Consider the following 22,622-nt stretch of genomic DNA (forward strand, 5'->3'; position numbering starts at 1 on the left):
AGAAGCTACAGAAGGCAGCTTGAGACTCATGAACTGTATTCTGAGGAGTCTGAACCCTCGGGGACTTCCCGAGGGTTGCCCTTACCTGGGGACAGGAGAAATGTGGGAAGGGCTTCGAGCAGAGTTAAGGTGTTCCGATTGGCCTTGCAGGCTGCGTCCTGAAGGGACAGGGCAGCTTCCTGGCAGGTCTGTGGATGGATGGAAGGCTGTGGGGGTACCCAGCTCTTGGAGTTGTCCAACCCCAGCCCCTGCAAGTCTGCCTGTAGCCACTACTCTGAGCACCTCCCTTACCCCAGGGGGGAGGGTCTCCTTAGAGGATCTATGAGGGGAGGGACAGGGTGTCACTGACCTGTGAGAGGGAGGGGATGAGTTTTGGGCATTCCAAGGAGGAATTGAGTCATTTTCTTAGAGCCAGGTAGATAAATTTGGTTGAGAGCATCTTTCAGTCCTTTGAGAAAGCATTCGAGGTTCTGTATTTCAAATCCAGAGTGTATTAAAAAGCTTTTGTTGACTGACTCGGGAGCCTTACCTTCTACACAGGCCATTGGTTCTCTGGCAGGGTGGGTGGGGATTGTTCTTTTTCTAAACAGCTGACTCCTTGGGGAACTCATTGCACAAACCATCTGTAAAATTGGGCAGTGCTTACAGTTGAGATTGCTGGTTGATCTGAAGAGTGGAGATTGCTGACTGATCAGAAGAGTGGAAGCATATGTCTTTAGTGTGGTAAAATATGCAGTGTGCAGCTCTGCCCTGGTCTTATGCCAAGGAGGCCAGTCCTGACTGACAGTTGAGCCTAGCAGCAGCAGGCACAGTTGCCTGCTGGTGAGACAGAATTGGGGGAGGAGGCCTTTGGGCGAGGGCAAAGTGATGGGAGGGCACCCGTTCAGGACCCCCTTACCCCTTACCCATTCTTGGGGCACAAGAGACCTAAACAGAACAGCTTGGGTCTATGCACCCACCCCCTAGCAGCTGAGCCGAGAAGGAACAGGAGAGGGCTTTGAAACACCGGGGGGATCGCTCGGGGACCCAGCATGTAGAGCTGCAGTAGGCGTGCGCATGCAAACATTTGTGGGTGCACTAAGTGCCTGTCTGCACCCCGTGCCCAAGAGGCTTGGTGAGTGTGGCTTTCTTTACTCGGTTTCACGGTGGGAGGGGTGTGTCGAGGAAGCCCCACCCGTGTCCTTGGGAGGTGTGGGAAGCCGTGGGTCCCATCCTCACTGCGGTGGGGCTGCATGCCTAGCTGTAGATTGGGAGGTGGGTGTCCGTCTGCAAACCGTGTTAGTGAATGTGTGCTGCTGGGGCAGGACGGCATGTGTTAAGGGGCTTTCGTGTGGTTTCGTCTTGGGATGTGGATTTTCTGTGGCTGTCACAGTGTGGTGGTGTCCATACTCTTAACGTGGGAAAAAAAGAGGAGCAAAGTATTGACCTGTTCCGGCAGATAGGCAATGAGCAGTCTGTGTTGGGAGGCCCTGGGTGCCTGGACCCAGCTGTGGGGATTGTTGAGATGAGTGAGTGCTGTGAGGCTTACGGGACAGCCACCTGCACCTTTGGGGATTTGAAGGGAGAGTCCTGGGGAGGTGATAGCATGTGAGATGGGTCTTGAAGACTCAGTGGGCTCCTGGCCCAGGAGGGTTGAAGGAACATTTTCTATCCTGGGCAGTGCAGGGGCAAAGGCAGGAAGTCAGCCTGGTGAGGCCTCCCCCTTGACCAGAGGCCAGACGGTGGGCCAGTCTCTGATGCTTGGGTGTTCTCAGCGGGACAAGAGAGCTTGCTTGGGCTCCATTGGCGGGGCACTTGCCTACTGGGGCTATGCCTTGAAAGACATTACTTGGATGTAGTGTGGAGAGGATGATGGACCAGATTCAGGGGACGAGGGATATCTAGAAGAAAGACAGTGGTGGGATCCGTGCATAGATTCTGGAGGGGAAATAGGAAGGAATATGTTAGAGGTTTCATGGTCCCTGTGTGGGGCTAGCCAGGGGCCAGTGAGGAGAGACAGACGGAGACAGAGTGTGTGTACGTGTATGTTTTTCAGGGTTGAATGCTGAGTTCAGCTGTAGTCTGCGTTCTGGAAGTCCGTTCCTGCTTTTGATCCTAAAGTGTCTTGTGTGTGTTGATTATTAAAGAATATGATTGGATGAATTTGAGCCAGCTGCCTTTGGGTCTGGGAAGAGTCGAGGGAGCAGCCCCCACCCCCCATGTCACCCCCTCAGGTTTCTGGCCCTTCTTGCACTGTGTTAACTCTTGCTCTCCTTCTCTGTGCTAACAGCACTGTTTTCCTGCCTGGGATCCTTGCTGCTAGTGCTGTGGATTTCAACTCTGCAAAGCCTCAAGCTGTTATCGATACATTCGTTTCAGTGTTTGTCCACTGTGTATTTGAGGGCCTGCTGAGCACAGGTGAACTGAGATGGTGAGGAGGGTGAGGGGTGTTTCCCCCTCCCTACCTAGCTGGTCACCACCTCTGGGGTTTGTTTGCTGCACCTGTGTATTCAAGTGTTCTCTCTCCTCTGCCTCTCCCCACCCTTCACTCCTCCCACTAGAGCTCTGACTTCTCTAATCCCTGTTCTTCCCCTCCTTCCTGAGGGCCTCAAGGGGCAGAGCTCCCCTCTCCAGTGGAACCACCTCCTATGCCCTTGGCCCATTTCCTGTAGGTTGAGTGAGAGAAGAGCAGAAATCCCAACCGTGGCCAGATACCCCCCTGCCTCCCCTGCACAGCCCTCCTCCCGCTTTTCCAGCGGAGTAAGGTGGGCCTAGGACCTCAGCGTGAGGAGCCGTCCATGGTACTGAGACACCCAGCTCCTACTCAGGGTGGGGTGGAGTGGAGGTGCCTCCCAGGGTCTGTTCCAGAGGCTCCCCAAAGCCATGCTGCCGGCGCTGGCCCAGATAGAGGTGGGATGCACGTGTCAGGTGTTTAGTTGTGTGTGGTTAATTTGGCAGTGCGGTGATGCTGCTTTAATGAATGAGTAACCGTAAAAGTGAAATATTACTGTTCTAAGGAAAACTAACTTAGGATTGCAACTAATAAGGGTAATTAATGTACTTTAAATAAAATCAAGCTGTTGGATATTTTAATGATGTACTGTAATCCTGTGGGCAGTCAGAACCTACAGTACTTGGTGTAAAGCATTAGCTGAAGGCAGGTGGCAAATAATGGCTTCTTTTCCCATCACACATGGGGGAGTGAAGCAAGCACAGGAGGTCAGAGGGACCCGCTCAGCCCTCTGATTGGAGCAGATGACGTCCCCAGCTCTGTTTCCTTTTATGAAAAGGAGAGGTGGCTCTTCTGAAGGTGGCCTGTAGGTGACATTTTGCCATTATTGTGCAAATAGATTATTACAAGCTTCCTAAAGTCATCTGAGACATGGTAGAGAATGAGTCCTTGAAAGATGTTATAGTTCTGCTGGATGCTCACTATAGGCCTTGAAGGATCATCTTAACAGACTCACGTATTTACTTCCTGATCACCACAGGATCAAAGAAATAGATAAAGCAGTTGGGGTTGCGGGGATGTCCAAGGTGGGACAGTGTGTGTGGGGGGCGCTGCTGGTGTTGGGAGCAGGCTTTATTCTCAGTGTCCCAGCTGTAAGGATTGTAGGTGGTTTGTGTGTGCGTGTGTTTGTAGTTTAGTGCCCATTTCCTTAGGCTTAGAGCCTCAGAGGGAGAAGAGTTTCATGTTCAGCTTGCATGGTATCTAGGACCTATTGTCAGACCACATAGTGTCTGAGTTCTGTACGTGGTTTTGCCTACCCTCCCCCACCCCCCGCCTTGTGCTGAGTGCCCAGTGCTCTGTTGTACTGCATGCAGTGGGCGCAGGGCCTTCACTTTGAGAAAGCTGGGTTTAGAGCAGAAGATGGAGGAAAGTGTCAGTGTCCCTGACCTTTGGGCTGTGACCAGGTGGTTTCTCCTCCTCACTTCACATGGGTACCCAGGTGGAGAGTGGCGCGCTATTCCGGGAAACCTGTTTTATTCCATGAAAGTAGCCAGAATTGCTCAGGAACCGGTGGAGGTGAAGCCAATGTGTGTCTTTGCATGAGCCCCAAGCGCCAGCTTCAGGATGCCGCCAAGTGCAGGCTCCTTAGGGACGGGTCACCCGGCGGGGCTGGCCGAGGCCACACCATGTGTGCTGCAGACCCTCCTCCCTTCCCTGCACACCTCCCTCTGCACCAAGTGCTTTCCTTTCCTCTGGGGACCATGATGGTTTGGAAATGGTGGTCATCATGGGTCTCAGTCCCTGATGACTCCTGTGGCTTTAGTGCTGCCCAGAGCCTCAGCCTGCTGGGGATAACCATTCTGCCAAGGCTGCTGCTGCCGCCGCCTCCCTCCTCACCACCTTGCCTTTTCCTTCTTGCTCCTGCCCATTGACCTTTACCCCCTGCACTTTGCTTTCAACAACGTCTTCATTGCTGAGTTCCCTCAAGTGAGATTTTAACAGTTCTCATTTTGGTTAGTTTGTGATGTCAGTCCTGGGAACTCCTGAGCCTTGTTCCAAGAATTAATGCAAAGCTTTGAAATCCTGAGAGATCGGGGCAAGTTTGTTCTGATTCCCCAGCGCCTCCCTCCCTTCCCCCGCCCCCCAGTGCTAGCCAACTGGCAGCAGTGTTGCCTCCCTGGCTTCAGGGAGGACTTGGCTACTGTCTCACTTTGGCTGCTGCCACCTCTTAAAATAGAGGCCAAGTCTCCCTACAGCTCTGAACTTTCCAGAGTCCTCACCCCTCACCCCAGGTTGTCAGTGCAGAACTGGGAGTGAAGGAGGACCTGGGAACCCTGCCCCCCTGCCACACCATCCTTTCTGAAGTGTGGCAGGTGCTTTGTTTGGGGGTTACCTCGATCTTTTGCCTGGGCAAAAGACTGGGAGGCTTCCCTCTGAGCTCTCTCACAAAAGACTAGACTGCAGGTGGGCTGGCCCCTTCCCAGAGGAGCCCCTCCAGTCCACCTTAGGCCTGCCGCAAGCAGGCAGAGCCTTTCTTTGCTGAGAAATGGTAGGGATTGGGCCAAGAGCATCCTAGTAGATGGTGCAGCAGCCTGTTCTCTAAGCAGATTGTCTGTCCTGTCTCTCACCTTCCTGAATTCTTGGGGCCTGTACATGATGTGTGCTCACTGAGTACAGGGTGGCTGCAGGATACCTCCAGCTCTCAGGTCTGGGGCTCTGAACTCTCTTTTTTAAGATTTTATTTATTTATTTGACAGAGAGCATGAGAGAGGGAATACAATACAAACAGGGTCAGAGGGAGAAGCAGGCTTTCCCGCTGAGCCAGGAGCCTCGTGTGGGTTTCAATCCCAGGACCCTGGGATCACCACCTGAGCCTAAGGCCACACACTAAACGACTGAGTCACCCAGGCGGTCCTGAGGGCTCTGAACTCTTAACTGTTCATAAAACTTACAAGGGTGGAGGGAAGCAGTGATTAGATTGGGGATGGGGGAGATTGGGAAGTCTCCCGCATTCTGTTTCCATATATGTACTTGGAGTGTACCTGCAGTTCTTTGAATGCCTTGAAAGTAAAGTGGCTCCCGTGCCAGCTGACCCATAAACACTTGTGGGCCTGAGGGTCCCACTGGGTGATTTACCACACCTGAGAGCACTGTTGTTCTGCTGTACGATCTAACATGCAGGCTGTTTAATTTCCCAGGCTTCCTGAATCTGGATGCAGTCTGGGTCATGTGGCACATTTGTTTACTGTGTCTCTTTGGTCTCTGAATAATAGGCTGTCCTCACATCTTTCCTCCATAGCTTTGCCTCCATAAAGCGCCCAGGCCAGTTGTCCTGTTGAGTCCAGTGGTCTGAATTTGTCTGACTGTGTCCTTGGGGTGGTATTTGATTTTTTTTGACAATTGCCCTTCTCTGTTGTAACCTGGGGGGTGGGGCCAGAAGCACGGTTGATTCAGTGTGAACATGTTTGCCAGAATGACCATGAGGCTGAGAGTCTTTCATATTCTGTCACTTGAAGCAGACATATAGTAGCAGGTCGCAAGGTTTTCCCCTAAATTTTAAAAAAATAATGTCCATTTAACTCAAATTTTGGGTAGGAGGTTACAGAATTGGGAGCCAGTGAGAACTTGGAGCTAATGACTTTTGAGGGAGCTTTGCCTCAGTCCCCTAACCAGCTGTATTGGAGAGCTTTGGCGTCAGAGCAGGCATCACTCCTGTTCCACTGTTTTCCAGCCTTGTGACCTTGGACAATCTGTCTGTTTTCTGAAAGCTCTCTTCCCTTATCTGTAAAGTGGTAATTAATAATGGTGAAATTGTTAGCATCAAATGAGATAATGCCTGGAACCTGTCCACACCTGCCTGTTTGCTCTCATTATTTTAGTGGGCCTTTTAGAAGGGAAGGAGGCAGTTGGGTGCAGGTGAGGTGGGGGATGCAGGGGGCAAGGGCTAGGCTGTCTGGCTGAGCATCATGTCCTTGGTCCATGTAGTAGGTCGTTGCCTGCACTCCTCAGCCACAGACAGCATCCCCTGGCCAGGGAGGGGCCCTGAATCTGTCGCCATCAGAAAATGGTTAGGGCACGTCTTCCACTCCTCGTGCGGCCTGAGCACCCGCCACCTCTCCACTGAGCCTGCTCAAGTTTAGCTCCTTCAACACTGGCTTTTCCAGGATATTTCCCCTTCATTTGACAGGCTGTTTCTCTGTGAGTGTTTCTGATGCTCCTGGGGCTAGGAGACTGGCAGAATCCTCTTAGTACATGTGGGGTTATTGAGTTCAGTTCTCCACGAAAGTGTTTTAGGGTAACAGACTCTTGACTGGAAATAGTTGGTACTATAACACTTGACAAGGAGGTTATCAAAATCGTATCCAGCTAGCCCTAATGAATTCCTGTGCTCTGTCCAGACAAAGCCCCAGCTGTGAGCTATGGCTTGGGAGGGAAGCGAGTTGGCTGCTTCCCACTGAGGATCTCCAGGACTCTGTGACTGGAAGTGCTGACTGGAGTGTTCATCTAATTTTAGCATTTGCCTGTAAAACAAGAATAGCATAAACTTGAAGAGAAAAGGTTACACTTGGGGAGTGAAAAAAAGAAAAGGTTACTCTTGTCTTTAGTGAGGAGGTATTTTTGTTTTTTTGTTTGTTTGTTTTTAGTCAATCCAGAATGGATTAGAGATCCAAATGTAAGAATCATGAAACTATATAAGTATTAGAATAAAACAAGGGTTAAATCCTATATAACCTAGAAGTAGGGAAAGACTTTTAAACTAGGACTCAAACCCCCAAAACAAAAGGATAACAAATTTGATGACATTAAATATAAAAAATTTTAAACTTTACATTGTAAAAATATACCATAAAAATGACAAAATGGAAAAATATTTGTAATGCATCACAGATAAAGTCCAAATCTCTAATATAGAAAGGACTCTTAAAAGTCAAGGTGTTTTAAGAATGAAAGAATATATATTTTTTTTATTTCTCCCATTTTAAAAAATATTTTAAAAAATTTTAATTCCAGTATAGTTAACATACAGTGTTATGTTAGTTTCATGTATACAGGATAGTGATTCAACAATTCCATACATCATCCAGTGCTTATCACAAGTGTACTCTTTTTTAAAAATTAACGTATAATGTATTACTTGTCTGTGAATCATCAGTCTTACACAATTCATAGCACTCACCATAGCACATACTCTCCCCAGTGTCCATCACCCAGCCACCCTATCCCTCCTACCCCACTCCCCTTCAGCAACCCTCGGTTTGTTTCCTGAGATTAAGAGTCTCTTATGGGTTGTCTCCCTCCCCAGTCCCATCTTGTTTCAATTTTTTCCCTCCCTACTCCACGACCCCCCCCACCGCCTCTCAAAATCCTCCTATCAGAGAGATCATATAATTGTCTTTCTCTGATTGACTTATTTCTCTTAGCATAATACCCTCTAGTTCCATCCATGGCGTTGCAAATTTTGGGGGGTTTTGATGGCTGCATAGTATTCTATTGTGTGTGGGGTGCGCACGTGCGTGTGTGTATGTATGTATGTATATGTACACCAAATCTTCCTTATCCATTCATCTGTTGATGGACATCTAGGCTCTGTCCATAGTTTGGCTATTGTGGACATTGCTGCTATAAACATTCAGGTGCACGTGCCCCTTCGGATCACTACATTTGTATCTTTAGGGAAAATACCCAGTTGCGTGATTGCTGGGTCGTAGGGTAGCAACTTCTTGAGGAACCTCCATTCTGTTTTCCAGAGTGGTTTCACCAGCTACAAGTCAACATATTTTAAAAAGGTCCCAAAAATTATGTAGGCAGAAAAAGCAGAAGACATGAATAGATCATAGAAAAGTCCTTTTCCATATGTAAGAATAAGTCAATTTATAATAATAATCTAAACTAAAGCTCTGAGATACCACTTCTCACCTTTGGTAGATTCACAAAAAATAAAAATTTCGATGAGCCACTCTGATGGTAAGACTATAGGAGAACATCTTATACATTGCTGTCTGGAGCGAAAATAGGTCAACCCTTTTACAATATCTAGAGTATATATGCATTTACCATTTGATCTAGCAATCCCACTTATAGAAATTTACTCTGAAGATACACTCCCATAAATGCAGAACAATGCCCCAAAAGTTATTTATTGCTATACTATTTGTAATGGCAAAATATTTAACAACTCAAATGCATATCTGTAGGAGACTGGCTGCTATTTGTACATCACACAGTATAGTCCATGCAGCCTGAGAAAAAATGGAGACGATCTCTGTAAAGTGGTATAGAGTAAGTTCCAGGATATGCAGGAAAAAACAAGTGGCAAGAAAGTGTGAGTGCAGGCATGAAGGAACAAAGATAATCTAGGAATGAAGGAAAATGGTTAACTGTAGGAAATAGCTGAGAATGGGACGGAGGGGATGGGATAGGAGTGAGACTTTCCTGGTATATATCTCTCTGTGGTTTGATTTTTAAACTGTACAGATGTTCAACATGCTCAAAACATAAATCTAAAAGGATGAAGAAAAGCAAATCCTAAAATTACAGAAACACATGAACCTAACTACATGTCAAATTGCTAACCACACAGAAAAGAATTCATTCACAGACTTCAGAACACAGTGCTTTCCATGCCCTAAATGGGATGTATTTTAAGGACAAAACAGAAATCTTAATAGTCTTTTTTTTTTTAAGAGTTTATTTGATAGAGAGAGCACAGGCAGATGGAACAGCAAGCAGGCAGAGGGCAGGAAGAAGCAGGCTCCCTGCTTATTAGCAGGGAGCCTGACCTGGGGCTTGATCCCAGGACCCTGAGATCTTGACCTGAGCTGAAGGCGGCAGACATGTTAGCCAAATGAGCAACCCAGGTGCCCCAAAGTATTAATAGCCTTAATAATCTCAGTAGTCTTTTTTTTTTTTCTTAAAGGATTTTATTTATTTATTCATGAGAGACAGAGAGGCAGAGGGAGAAGCAGGCTGCCTGCGAGCAGGGAGCCTGATGCAGGACTCTTGATCCCAGGACTCTGGGATCATGACCTGAGCTGAAGGCAGACGCCCAACCATCTGAGCCACCCAGGTCCCTTTAGTGGTCTTGTTAGTAATGATTTTGGTGTAATTCTGTGCTGTATTTTGTTACAGGATAAACCAAATGAATAACATATTGATGGTATGGAAATCAGGATGCTCAGTGTAGGGAAAGGAGAGACATAAATATGAAAAGAAAGAAGATAATCCAGGGGTACGGCTGAGCTACAGGTGTCATTGTGACCCCACGATTCAAAAAATGAATCCTAGCTCTATTCACTAAATGCCACCACAGTAACTGTGAGCCCACCTGGTGTTCCATCTTGGTTTCTAAATCCCATTCTCCACTAAAATGGACTGGGCGGGACGCCTGGGTGGCTCAGTTGGTTAAGCGGCTGCCTTCGGCTCAGGTCATGATCCCAGCGTTCTGGGATCGAGTCCAACACCGGGCTCCTTGCTTAGCAAGGAGTCTGCTTCTCCCTCTGCCTCTGCCTGCCACTCTGTCTGCCTGTGTTCGCTCGCTCGCTCTCTCTCCCTCCCTCTCTCTCTCTGACAAATAAATAAATAAAATCTTAAAAAAAAAATCTTGGGGCGCCTGGGTGGCTCAGTGGGTTAAAGCCTCTGCCTTTCGCTCAGGTCATGATCCCAGGGTCCTGGGATCGAGCCCCGCATCGAGCTCTCTGCTTGGCAGGGAGCCTGCTTCCTCCTCTCTCTCTCTGCCTGCCTCTCTCCCTATTTGTGATCTCTATCTGTCAAGTAAATAAATAAAATCTTTAAAAAAAAAAAAAAAAAATCTTAAAATGGACTGGGCTTCCTGGAATACTAGACTCCCGGGCCAGGACTGAGAAAAAGTGCATGTTGACCCTGGAGCATTTTGTGTCAGAAAGCAAAGACTCAAAAAATAAGGTGGTGGTGGGGGACGTTGGGGGAGAGTCGTGTCATAAAGAAGGGGAAATCTGCTTGAACAGGCTGCTTTGGGCAAGTTTTGGACAGTTTATTAAGAAGAATAGTCACAGAAGTGAATTTTAAAACTAAATGAAAAAGGAATTCGTGCATCTACGGTGATGTTCAAAAAAGAAAGAGAACAAGATAAAGTTGAGCAAAAAGGCAAGCTCTTCTTTATAAAAGGCCACTAATTAAATGAGGATAGAATGATCAAACGGAAAACTTGTCATTTTTAACCTATGTAAGAATGTTAATAAGCTAGTGGGAATATAATATTCACACAGTCTAAGAGTCACCCTACAGATAGTTTATTAATTACAAAAGGAAAAAGGTCCTTTTTAAATGAAGAGTCTAGCAGTCACTGCCCTAACCAGGCTTTCCCACCTGGTGGGACAATCTGATATACCAGGCAGGCCTGCTGATGGGATGCTCTAAGAAGTGCACGACACCTCAGCAATCTCCTTGCCGGAAGTGTTTAGCCTGGTTCTAAACGTTCACAGGACAACCAAATGCAGTATAGGAACTCTGATTGGTTTTGGGGGAGCAGGGGCCGGTATAAGCACTTTTATAAATAAATAAATTTAAATATGGCCTGAATAGTTGATAATGTTGTTAAATTAATGTCATCCTTGGGTATGACATGGGAAAGCGATGATGTAGGAGGGGTTGTTTATTCTTAGAAGATTCAAGCTCCTTTCCAGATAGTTCAGCTGATAGAACATACATATGGGAAATAACAGGAAAATGTTAGTAGTTAAGAGTTTCCTTTGACAAACTGTGTTTTGCTTTTCCTTAAGGGACTGAGGATATACATTCCTGATGACAGATTCAGTTTTGAAACTACAGTTCCTTGAGGTGAAGCCTGTTCTGTATTTTTTAGAGATTATTTTAAAATTGTGCTGCCATGTAGACTCAAGTATATATTTGACAAAGAGATGTTTTGCATGAACTGAATTGCTTTCTTGGTAGATTGGGAATCCAGGCACAGAGTGTACTTTCTGTGTTGAGTGACTGTTTTTGTTTTACTCATTTTCATTGAATGATTCAGTTCCAGGGAGATAACATTTCTTACCTTCCAGGTGCTGCTTGTAGGGCCCACCTACCCTTTTAAACTTTTTAAACACCTTTCTTCTGGTGATACCAGGGAGGATTGCTAGCTCTGAGGGCCTGGGGAAGTTGTCAGGTTTTGTCTGGAATATTCATGCACATTTGAGTCTCTGTCCGTTCTACCCAGTGCTTGTAATCTTTACCCCCCCCGCCAAATGTCCTTTCCCTGATTTGTTAAAATCAACGTGGCAGAAAGACTTTTTTTTTTTTTTTTTTAGATTTTATTTATTTGTCAGAGAAAGCACAAGCAGGGAGAGCAACAGAGGGAAAGGGAGAAGCAGGCTCCCTGCTGAGCAAGGAGCCTGATGCGGGGCTCAATCCCAGGACCCTGAGATCATGACTTGAGCTGAAGGCAGGCGCATAACTGACTGAGCCACCCAGGCGTCCCAGAAAGACTTCTTATTTCTAGTCTAATAAAATTCTTCTTGAAGAATAGTATTTGTAAATAGTGCCTTTAATTCATCCATTAATTGCTAAGTGAAGGTTGGTGCTGGGGACACAATGATGATGGGTGAAAGGGCCCAGCTTCTACTGTCAGGCGGTTCTGGTCCTGTGGGGAGAGGGGCAGGTCCACATGCAGGGAGCTCGCCAGCACAGAGTGCTTAGGTGCTACTAAGGGAGCCCATGGAGGCCGAAGTGCACGCACAGACCTGCCCTGGGCTGGTGGGTCCTGGAGCCAACGCCGCAGCATGAGTGGGTCAGCGACACACAGACCACAAATGGAGTCAGGCCGTGGCCTGTTAGGATGCCTTCTGAGAATGTTTTGGGGTTAAGGTCACCTTTCCCAGTTCCCCCACAGTGGTCCTTTCCAAGCAAGATTGCTCTTGTCTGCTGGCACAGTGTGGGGCTTTTGCCCGTGGTCCGCCCTGACCTTCGATACATGGGCCCCCAGCCACTGTCAGGTGCCTGCGGTTCTCAGTTCTCGGAGGATTCCTGAGGCTGCTATGTGGCTTGCGTTTGTGCCTGTTCTTCTCCCTGCCTGGACTCTTGTAGCCCCTCCCATGTGTGGCGAAGTGCTTCTGGCCCATTAGTTTGGGTCGGTGACCGCTTCTATAGACATCCCCAGCTTCGTGTGTGGCCATGACTAGCTGTGTCCTTCGCACAAAAGAAACTTCTCGGCAGCCCAGGGGTCGTTTTTTCTGTCACTGTAAAGCAGTAAATCCCTTTACTGGCACAGGGGTAGTCTCCCTTTGTGGGGCCTGGTGCCTCAGCTTTACCCAGAAATGATTGTTCAGTATGCAGACTGGAGGCCTTATCCGGGACTCTGATGCACCAGGCCAAGGTGAGATGCAGAAATTGCTGTTTTTAACCAGCACTCCAGGGGCGCCTGGGTGGCTCAGTGGATTAAGCCGCTGCCTTCGGCTCGGGTCATGATCTCAGGGTCCTGGGATCGAGCCCTGCATCGGGCTCTCTGCTCCGCGGGGAGCCTGCTTCCTCCTCTCTCTCTGCCTGCCTCTCTGCCTACTTGTGATCTCTCTCTCTGTCAAATAAATAAATAAAATCTTAAAAAAAAAAAAAAAAAAACCAGCACTCCAGGGATCATGAAGCAGCTTCCTGGCAGCTTGCAGGGTGATTTGGAGAAGTCCTGGCCAGAAAAGCCTGAATTATAGGGGAACGCATTTTGAACCTGAGGAAGGAGATCCTGGAATGTTTCCTGGAGGACGTGGTATTTTCTCTGTGCCTTTAAATGAGGAATAAAAATTGATTGTTGGAAGTGAGTTGATGACTGAGAAGGGCAAAGGCTCAGAAGTGAGAAGCTAGAGTTCAGGTCTGTGAAGGGGCTGCTGAGGAAGAGCCTGGGGCCCAGAGCTTTGGTCTCCTGGGTTCAGAGGAGGAAATGGGATGCCTCCAGCAGAGTTTTAAAGGAAGTAAGGCTTAGGTTAGGTTTTTCTCCATCCTAAGGCTAGAGCCCAACATGGGAATGCGTCAGCACAGTAAAGGTGCCTGTCTGCTCAGATTTTTTTCCTCCTAATGTCTAGGGACACTATTAACCTTAAAAGCTCATCTGCAAAAACCCACCACCTCTTCCCATGTTTCAGATAATACTTTCCCTCTACACTGGGGCGGCACACTTTTTCTGTAAAGGGACAAGCAGTAAACATTTTGGGCTCTGAGGTCTCTCTTGGGACTACTAAACTCCATCACTGTAACCCCAAAGCAGCTGCGGACAGCTGCCAAATAGACAGGAGTGGCTGTGTCCTGGAGAAACCTTCCTCACAAAGACGAGTCATTTGCCAGATTGGGTTCATGGGCCAGTTTGCCAGCCCCCGGTGTAAAGACAGGCACAGTTTGATTCGTTTCCTTCCTGCCATCAGGACAAAGTAAAAGAGTGGGCAGTCCTGCCCACATGGGGGAGCCCAGGGACCCAAGGCGGTGACTGGCATATGACCAAGTGTAGAGAGATGAGCCCTATGCAGGCTGTCGCTGGGGAAGAGCTTCAGAAAGCCCCATCAGCCGCTGAGAGCATCTAGTGTGTACAGCAGCCGCACCTGTCCTCCTGCCAGTGCTGCGTGGGGCGGGCAGCGTGTGGGGGGCTGAACCGTGAACTCATGAACCAGCCCTTTCCAGAGAGTCCTTCGAGTCTGGGGTAGCACAGGTGGGGATTTTCTGTTACCACACACTTTCAAAGGAATGCAGGGTCCCAGTTGATTGAAATGAGGGAGATTCTTTGCAGCTGTGTTCTCAGGACCCTTGGTCATGGTTAAGCCATAAAATGTTTGTCCTGAAAGGTGCCCAGGGGATGATCTGGTCCAGACAAGGTCAGGAGTAGTTCATTTCCCTGGGAGTGGAACCCAGAGCCAGTCTTTACTTTCCTATCAGTGAGTCAACCAGTGTGGTGTCGATGGCACCATTTCTAGGATGAGGTCTCTAAATGCAATCTATGTTATGTGGCTCTGGGATGTGATGCTGGAAATCCAAAACGATAGTAAAGCAGATGTTATTTGGGCCATTTGAGATGGCATCCATTCCAGATTAGATGTTGACCTCCCTTTGCCCCTTCAGGGCAATTCTGAAAATCTATCAAACCAAACAGTGTTTTCCTTTAATATATATTCCCACTTCAGGTGACCTTCACTCCCACTTTCGATGGTACTGTGCTCGGGGCCCTTCCTACAGGTAATCATAAATGGACGGTTGGTAGAGGGCATGCCCACATGAGTGACAGCCAGCAGTGCCTCTGGTCTGTCCCGTGCAGCCCGCCTCTGCAGCTAGCGCCAGCCAGCATCCTGCCTACTCGCAACTGATTTCCTGGCATGACTGAAACAGCCAGGAGAACAAGAGAATCTTGAGCCCGTGGCTGGCGCAGAGAGGTGTGTGCCAGCTCTGGGCTTGTAACAAGGCTCCTTCAGCCAGAGCCACCTCCTCTTAGCCCACTTCCTGTTCCAGTTGGGGTCAGATGTGCCGTCAGAGCACAGAGGAGCATGTGCTGACACAAGGCTGCTGGGAAGTATTTCAGAAGGATCTGGACATCTGGGAGTTGCCAGCCCTGCCAACAGAAGGAGTCATTTTTAGATTTCACCCTGAAAATGTTAAAAATAGCAGTCAAGTTCTCATGTTAGCCTGTAAAGCTACCTTCATACAATTATAGCTGAAATGTTGTACACATTCAAAAATCTTTGGAATTTGAGTAGCTTAGGTGTTCAAAAAGGCAACATGGAGTATCTAAAATGTAATTGAATGGTGGTGTTTGAGGATTGAAGGCAGGAGATTTTACAGAGAGTCTGCATGCTTTCGGGGTTCTTTAAAAATAGGGGTTAGAACTCTTGAATATTTTTTATTTTTTAAGCAGGATATTATGTCTACCGTTGATTTGTAACTTACAGCTTTTTTTTCCTCAGTAGTTCTAGATCGCTAATGTGGTTATGATGCTTATCCTGTAGGATTTAGGGCAGTTTTTGATTTACAAAATGGAATGACAGGTGGGGGGGATAGATTTTTCTGCTGTGATAACCAATAAGGATGTGAAAGGGAGGAGGAGGAGGGTGGTCAATTGGAAGACACACCAGTGTTTAAGAAGGAGCTCACAAACTCAGCAGGAGAGCAAGACGCCCAAATGCCTGACATCCCCCCACCCCCGAGGGGAAAGGTGGTGATGGCAGGGCCTGGTATTGGGATGTGGGCGCTGACCACAGGGCTCCCCCAGGGCCCATGCGGGGCTGTGTGTGGGGAGAGCAGTAGGAGGGGAGGACGGAGAAGCCAGTGGCCCTTGCCGCGTGCAGAGGAGATCTGTGTAGTCCGGGGCTCTTCCTCCCGCACGTGCCTGCATTTACTCATGTGCTGTGTGTCTATGGAAAAGACTGTTAAGCTGTCAAATCGTGAACTACCTCGGTAGTTCCTGATGCCGTGATCATGGTTTTGGTCTCGTTTCTTTTAGGTTACCCCTGTTTCAGGCCAGTGCTTTTGCATTTCTGGCCCCTGCTCGAGCCATCCTGTCTTTAGATAAATGGAAATGTAACACCACAGGTAACTGCAGTTATTTCCACGTACGTCATTGGGGTCCCTTAGCGCAGGTGATAGAAGGGAGGCCTGGACGTGCTGCCCTTGGCAGCCTTAAACCATTTCTGGAATCAGGCACAGAACACACAAACCAACAAACCGCTTAGAACACTCCAGTCTGTGGATCGTGTTTCTGTCTCTCTCTCTACCACCCCCCCCCACTCGTTCATCCCTAACCCCAGAGCAAGTAAGGACCAGAAGGAGCCTCATTTCTCTATGCTAATGAAATTGATAAATATGGGAATGGACTAGAACAACATTTGTGCTATTTTTCTGCCTCTTTTCTTTCAGTGGATTTTATGAACCACCCGTAATCACTCTCTTTGCTGCATCAGCATCCCTTCTCTGAACCATCTTTGCTTTTGAAGGACCTGGCTGCTTTGGTTTTCTGCAAATGACTTTCACTCCCCACCCCCACCCCACCCCATTAGTGATTACAGAGATCCTTAAATAGCCTGATAAGGTCAGGAAAAAATCAGATAGGGGGTTTGAGAAAAAACAGATAGTCCTTTTGTACTCTCAAAATACTGTTACACTTTTTGGTTTTAGGAGCAAGGTTTTCCAACCTTTGTTTCCTTCCTTGCTCCTAGGAGTTAGTTGGTGACCAGGTTTGATTTAGGAACTGGAAAAGGCCCTCTGTTTTCTCCAGACTTTAAAAAAACCTCAGTCAGCAGCCTTGCTATCAGGCATTTCAGTTAGCTCTGCTGCTTGCAAAGGTTGGTCTTTGTGTGAGGAGGCCACTAGCAGTGTGCATCCCCAGTTCAGTCAGCTTTTGACGTGCCGGGAGCGCTCAGTCGATGACTACATTTGGTTACGTTAGCGTTGGGAGTCCACCTTTCAGTATGGTAAGCCATACTGCCGTAACTGGAATTTCAGGGATGGGTATTTTAACAAATATATGTAAAACAGGGAAGAAATTTCTCCTTACAAAGAGTGAAATGAATATATCCTGTAAAACATCAGTGTCGCTTCAAAAAAATATTGTCTTTGTTTTTGTTTTCAAGATGTTTCAGTGTCCAATGGAACCACAGAGCTGCTGCACACAGAGCACATTTGGTACCCCCGGATACGCGAGGTAAAACATGAGCACGGTCTGCATGCGGCTTCTTTGTGTTTCTCCCCCGCTTCCCTGTTGGCTGTGCCCAAGAAATTGTACTTCTTTGCGCTAAGCCCTCCTTATCTTTTCCAACTTTGGACATGTTTATTTCTTCCATGAAACTAAGATGCCATCACCATAAAATAAAGCGTGCAGAAATGCTTTATGCCACCATCCAGTGTTGTTTCTTACCCTTCGTTTCCCTTCCTGCTCCTCACCATGTGCCCACAGAGCAGATGTATAACCTCCAGTGTAACCGGCCCAGCAGGACACGGCTCCCTGGCAGGGAGTGACAGAGGCTGGCCTACGGGCAGCAGAACTCTTCATCCCAGCCTGCGTTTGCCCGTGTGTGGGGAAGGAATTAAAGATACTGGTCTGCTGTGGTGCACTTGAACAGAACAGGGCATGGGAGTCCTCAGCCATGAAGAATGGCTGGTGGTTTATCCAGATCTTCCCAAACCTGGAAGATCTTTTACCATTAGTTCAGAATGGACGCAGACACAGCCCTTCTCCACTGCAGGAGGGTTCTTTTAGAATTTGTATCGATAATACTACCTGCTCAATGTCTCCGTGTCTTAAGCGGGAATGATAACTCTCTCACTTGTCTGTGGGGAGGCAGGTTGGCTGTACATCTGTTAGTGCCCGTTTCTGTGATGCTCCTATGGCAACCATGTGATTCGTAGGTTAGCTAGACCCCACTCACTCCACTGGTTTCTTTTGAGGCCTCAGGAATTTTCCAGCTGTGTCATGCCTGTTAGGTAGTAAGTCGCTGCTTGGCAGAACTGTCCAGTGTGGTTGCGGGTGATGTTTGGAGTCTGCGATCTACAGGCTGCTCACTCTCCTGTCTCCGGCCTCTCTCATTCCAGATCCAGGGCGCCATCATCATGTCCTCACTGATAGAAGTGGTCATCGGCCTCCTCGGCCTGCCTGGGGCTCTGCTGAAATACATCGGGCCCCTGACCATTACACCCACGGTGGCCCTCATCGGGCTGTCCGGCTTCCAGGCGGCAGGAGAGAGAGCGGGGAAGCACTGGGGCATCGCCATGCTGTGAGTGCTCTAGACCGCTCAGCACAGACTGTCAGCACCTCCCCTTCCCACCACCCAGCGGCAGCCTCCGCGGGGTGCGGTTCTGAGCGTTTACACAGACCTTAGGAGATAGGTGGTGTTTTGTTTTTTTATTTCAAAGTAAGAATAGTCTGACAGTTTAGACTTGGTTTGTTTCTTGGCAGAAAGTTATCGAAGGGTTTAAGTCCCAGAGGTAGGTGAATGACATTGCAGTCAAGGTATTCCAAAGATCTGTTTGGCAGCCATGTGTAGAGGGAGGGTTGTAAGGCTTTGGGATTTAGGAAGGGGGTGTAAGATGGTGATGCCATTAGTTTTTAACTTTTGAGGTCATGCCAAGTCTCTTGCACATGAGTGGAAACACTGAGAAGCCAGATCCTTTAGGTGAGACTCAAAAAAAACCTTCCAGGTTGGCAGGAAACAGGGGTGCTGTAGGAAGGTGTGTTGGCATTGAAAGAGATGTGACTCCCCAGGCTCCTGCCTACACCTGTGGGGAGGCCAAGGCCCCGCCAGAGTCCTGCCAGGCATTGCTGGTCCTTCAGCGTGGAAGTGTGAGTCCATTAAAGATGTCATTTTCCCCTTGATGTGTTGTCAGTAAAGACATCCAGGACCTTGGTAATATTATAAGATTGATTATTAGAGCCGTGGAACTCTATACCATAAATAGGACCCACATTCTTTTTGTGTGCCTGAAGAGCACATGTAAGAGTTGATCTTGTCAGAGGGAAATGGTACAAAACCTGGAATTTTGCCAATCAGTGAAATTCCTAAAACCAAGTAAATAATCGTAGAAGGGAATTTTCCGGTTGTTTTGTGAGGTCTTCTGTAATTGTCTAATGGCATGCGCCCTGCCTGAGCCTGTGCTTCGGTACGGCTTTGCCACACACGCGTGCGCACTGTAAGTTAAGGTAGGCACCGCCGTTTGCCCCGTTCAACAGCAAAAGAAGCAGAGGCACAAAGAGGCAAAGTTTGTTGCCCAGGCTTGCACAGCCAGTAAGTGGTTGCGATGGTTTTCAGAGCCCAAACAGTCTGACCAGAATTTACCCTGTAACACTTAATCCTGCCGGTCTGTGCTGGAACGAGTAAAGTGCATCCTTGCAAAATTATAATCCATCTCTCCTTACAGATTAAGGTATGTGGAAATGTCCAGGATTGTTCTTAATTTTCTTATTTCACAGAAGGTTAGTCAGTATTGCCCACAGCAGCGCAGGTATGTAGAAGGGCATGGGAGATTGTCTGTTCAGTGAAATGCAGTCAGTTGCAGGAAGGAGAAGATGTAATTACCATCACACGGTAATTAGAAACCAGCAGCAAAAGGTGAACAAAACCCCCAGATCACTTAGAAGCTGGAAAGTACTGTTATAAATAGCTCCTAGTCAGAGGGGAAATTGAAAGTTCACAATTACTGATAACTTTAGAAGATTAGGGTAAGAACTGACCAATCCCACAGAGCAGTCAGAGTTGTTCTTAAAAAAAAAAACACACAATCCTGGGGTGCCTGGGTGGCTCAGTCTGCTTATTCCTCTCTGTCTGCTCTCCCCTGCACCACTCTCTCACTCTCTCAAGTAAATTTTAAAAATCCTAAAAAAAAGGTGTGCCTGGGTGGCTCAGTTGTTAAGCGTCTGCCTTCGGCTCAGGTCATGATCCCAGGGTCCTGGGATTGAGCCCCGCATCGGGATCCCTGCTCAGCGGGAAGCCTGCTTCTCCCTCTCCCACTTTCCCTGCTTGTGTTCTCTCTTTCACTGTGTTTCTGTCAAATAAATAAATAAAATATTTTAAAAAATAATAAAAATCTTAACAAAAAACCCCCCACACAATCTTAAAGGCAAAGTACATGAAGAGCTTATCTCTAGAATCTAGAAAAACAGGATAAAAATGAGGCTAATGGAAGCAGGGGACCAAAAATTAATACATATACAAAAATATGGGAAAAAATAAAAGTGAAAAATCCCAGCATTGGTTCTTTGGAAAATAACACGTGGACACGCTTCTGGCAAGGCTAACTGAGCAGGGAAGGGGGTGAAGGCACAAATGGAGGATAAAGCCCTAGGTCCACGGAGGAAGAGTTCTAGCTATGCTTCCTGTCCCCAAATTTAAAAACAACAACAGAAAATTAATAAAATGGGTGGTTTCCAGAAAAGCATAAAAACCCAAACAGGCTCCTCCTCACCCTGATCATTCAATGTCGGGGTTCCTCAGAACCTGGTTTCAGGCTGCCTCCCCGCCACATGCTTTTCCCCTGGAGGACCCCGTCTAGTGCACAACCCCGGCAAGCCTCTGTTATGCTGGTGACTTCCACAGTAGCCTGCAGCCAGACCTCTGGACACTAGACTTCAGGTCCAAGCCCTGGCCTGCACCCTCCAGGTGCTGGGACACAAGACACCTCAAACTTCAGAGGAAGAAAGTGTCAAGCTTTTGACTCCCAAACCACTCCCCACCCCTGCCATCTTGCTCTCGATCAGGGCCACAACACACACCCAGCTGGTAAAGCCAGAAGTCCTGCAGGTGTCCCTGATTCTTTGCTTCCTCTCTCTCCCCACGTGCACGCCATCTTTCTGCCTCATCTCCAGAGCCCGTCCCGCCACTGGACAGTCCTCATCCTCGGTCATTGCTTCCAGACTGGTCTCCAATTTCTGCTTGCTCCCGTCTCGCCCATTCACAGCCCTGTGAAGTACTTGGTCACTCTCTGCTCCTTTCTCCGCCTTATGAAACTCTACTTGGACACAAGCTAGGATTTTGGATGCTTGTAGGTCTTTTCGTTGTCTGTGTCTGAAACCTCCCTCACTGTCCCTCATTCTGTTTACATCTTACACTGGGCACTTGGGCCCTTTTCACTCTGGAATCTCAGACATTTGGGGGTGGGGTGGGGTGGGAAATGATCTTGAATTATTTCAAGGATGCCTTCCTCCCCTCCATTCCTGCTTGTCCCTTTCTGGAACTTTTAGAATGTTGGCCCTCCCAAGCCCTTCCTCTGCTTTCCAAATCATTTTTTTTCTCTGTTCATGGGAAAATTTCCTCAGTTGTATCTGTGTATCCACTGTCCAGCTTTTCCTTTTGTCTCTCCTGTTTTTTAGTTTCCAGCCAACTTCTTTTGTACTTGAGCTGCCAGTTCTGTAAGGCTTCGGCTCGGTGCTGGTCCCCATGACACCTCCAGCACCTGGCCCACTGCCTGTCACAGAGCAGGTATTTAGTAAGCACCTCGTAATAAGCAAGGGGAGGACTGGGGCTTGTGAGTACACCCCTGACTGCAGGAAGAGGCAAGAATGCTGTCAGAGGATTTTATCCCTAAAAAAAGTTCTGGGCTCCAGTGGTTAGTGAGTATATTATATTTCAAGGAAGGGCAAATTCCCACACTCGTTAAGTGGTTCTGGTACTTTGAGAAACCAGGGAGACTTCCCAGCCAGTTTTATCTACATGGCAGATTCTTTTTTTTATTTTAAGACTTTATTTATTTGACAGGCAGAGATCACAAGTAGGCGGGGGTGGGGGGGGGGGGAAGCAGGCTCCCTGCTGAGTACAGAGCCTGATGCCAGTTTGGATCCCAAGACCCTGAGATCATGACCTGAGCCGAAGGCAGAGGCTTAACCCACTGAGCCACCCAGGTGCCCCCCCCCCCCCAAAAAAAAGTTTTTAAAGATTTATTTGTAAGAGAGTGAGAGCACAAGTGGGTTGTAGCAGTAGGCAAAGGGACAAACAGGCTCTCCTCTGAGCAGGGAGCCCAATTCAGGGCTCCATCCCAGGACCCTCAGATCATGACCTGAGCTGAAGGCAGATGCTTAACCAACTGAGCCACCCAGGCGTCCCTAGAAAATTTATTATAGGTCCATGGTGGATTTAATTAATATAAAATCATGATGATAACTAATCAGTCAAATTCAGTCTCTATCTCTGCTGCCAACTATTAGCAGTATGGGAATAAAAGGGTCTTTCATGAATAAAAATTTTAAGTGCCTCGTCCTTTAACAATGAAAGACAAATATCAGGTCTGCCTGCCAAAATCAGAAACCAGGATAAGCGTGTTTATTATTACCGGTATCATTTAAGGTTGTTCTGGACATGCTAGTCAGTGAATAAGAAAATAAAGTAATATGGGCGATTCCCAGAGAAGTCAGAGAGAAGGGAATGGTGACTTGCTCTTACAAGAATTAAAATACATTTCAGAACTTAATAACAATACTGTAGCCCTGGGAAGGATAGACATTGGTAGAGCAGAATAGGAGCAATAGAAACAGAACCAAGAAGAAATTAATATTTAGTGTAAGATGGCAGTCATATTGGAAATCAGTGGGGAATAGAAGAATTACATGAGAAAAATTATTTAGAGAAAATTTAGACTCCTAGTTTATATCAATTACATTTTAGTTGAATTAAAGACCTAAGTATAGAACGTAAAACAATAAATGTGCCAGAAGAAAATGTACATAAATATTTAAATGGGTGGGCAAGATATTTTTTTTTTGTTAAGATTA

At 47.5% G+C, this 22,622-nt stretch overlaps 1 protein-coding gene across 4 annotated transcripts in view; it reads left to right on the plus strand.

The window, feature by feature from the left end:
• The window catches only part of SLC23A2 (solute carrier family 23 member 2), a 128,111-nt gene that overhangs the window by 85,063 nt on the left and 20,426 nt on the right, over positions 1-22,622 (plus strand). For all 4 annotated transcript variants that reach the window (XM_045980960.1, XM_045980961.1, XM_045980963.1 and 1 more), the window contains 3 exons: positions 15,873-15,961; positions 16,999-17,069; positions 17,957-18,138. In XM_045980960.1, the coding sequence (XP_045836916.1) occupies positions 15,873-15,961; positions 16,999-17,069; positions 17,957-18,138 (342 nt within the window). The remainder of the gene's footprint in view (positions 1-15,872; positions 15,962-16,998; positions 17,070-17,956; positions 18,139-22,622) is intronic.

The sequence above is a fragment of the Meles meles genome, chromosome 16 (genome assembly GCF_922984935.1).
Source record: "Meles meles chromosome 16, mMelMel3.1 paternal haplotype, whole genome shotgun sequence".
Lineage (NCBI taxonomy): Eukaryota > Metazoa > Chordata > Mammalia > Carnivora > Mustelidae > Meles > Meles meles.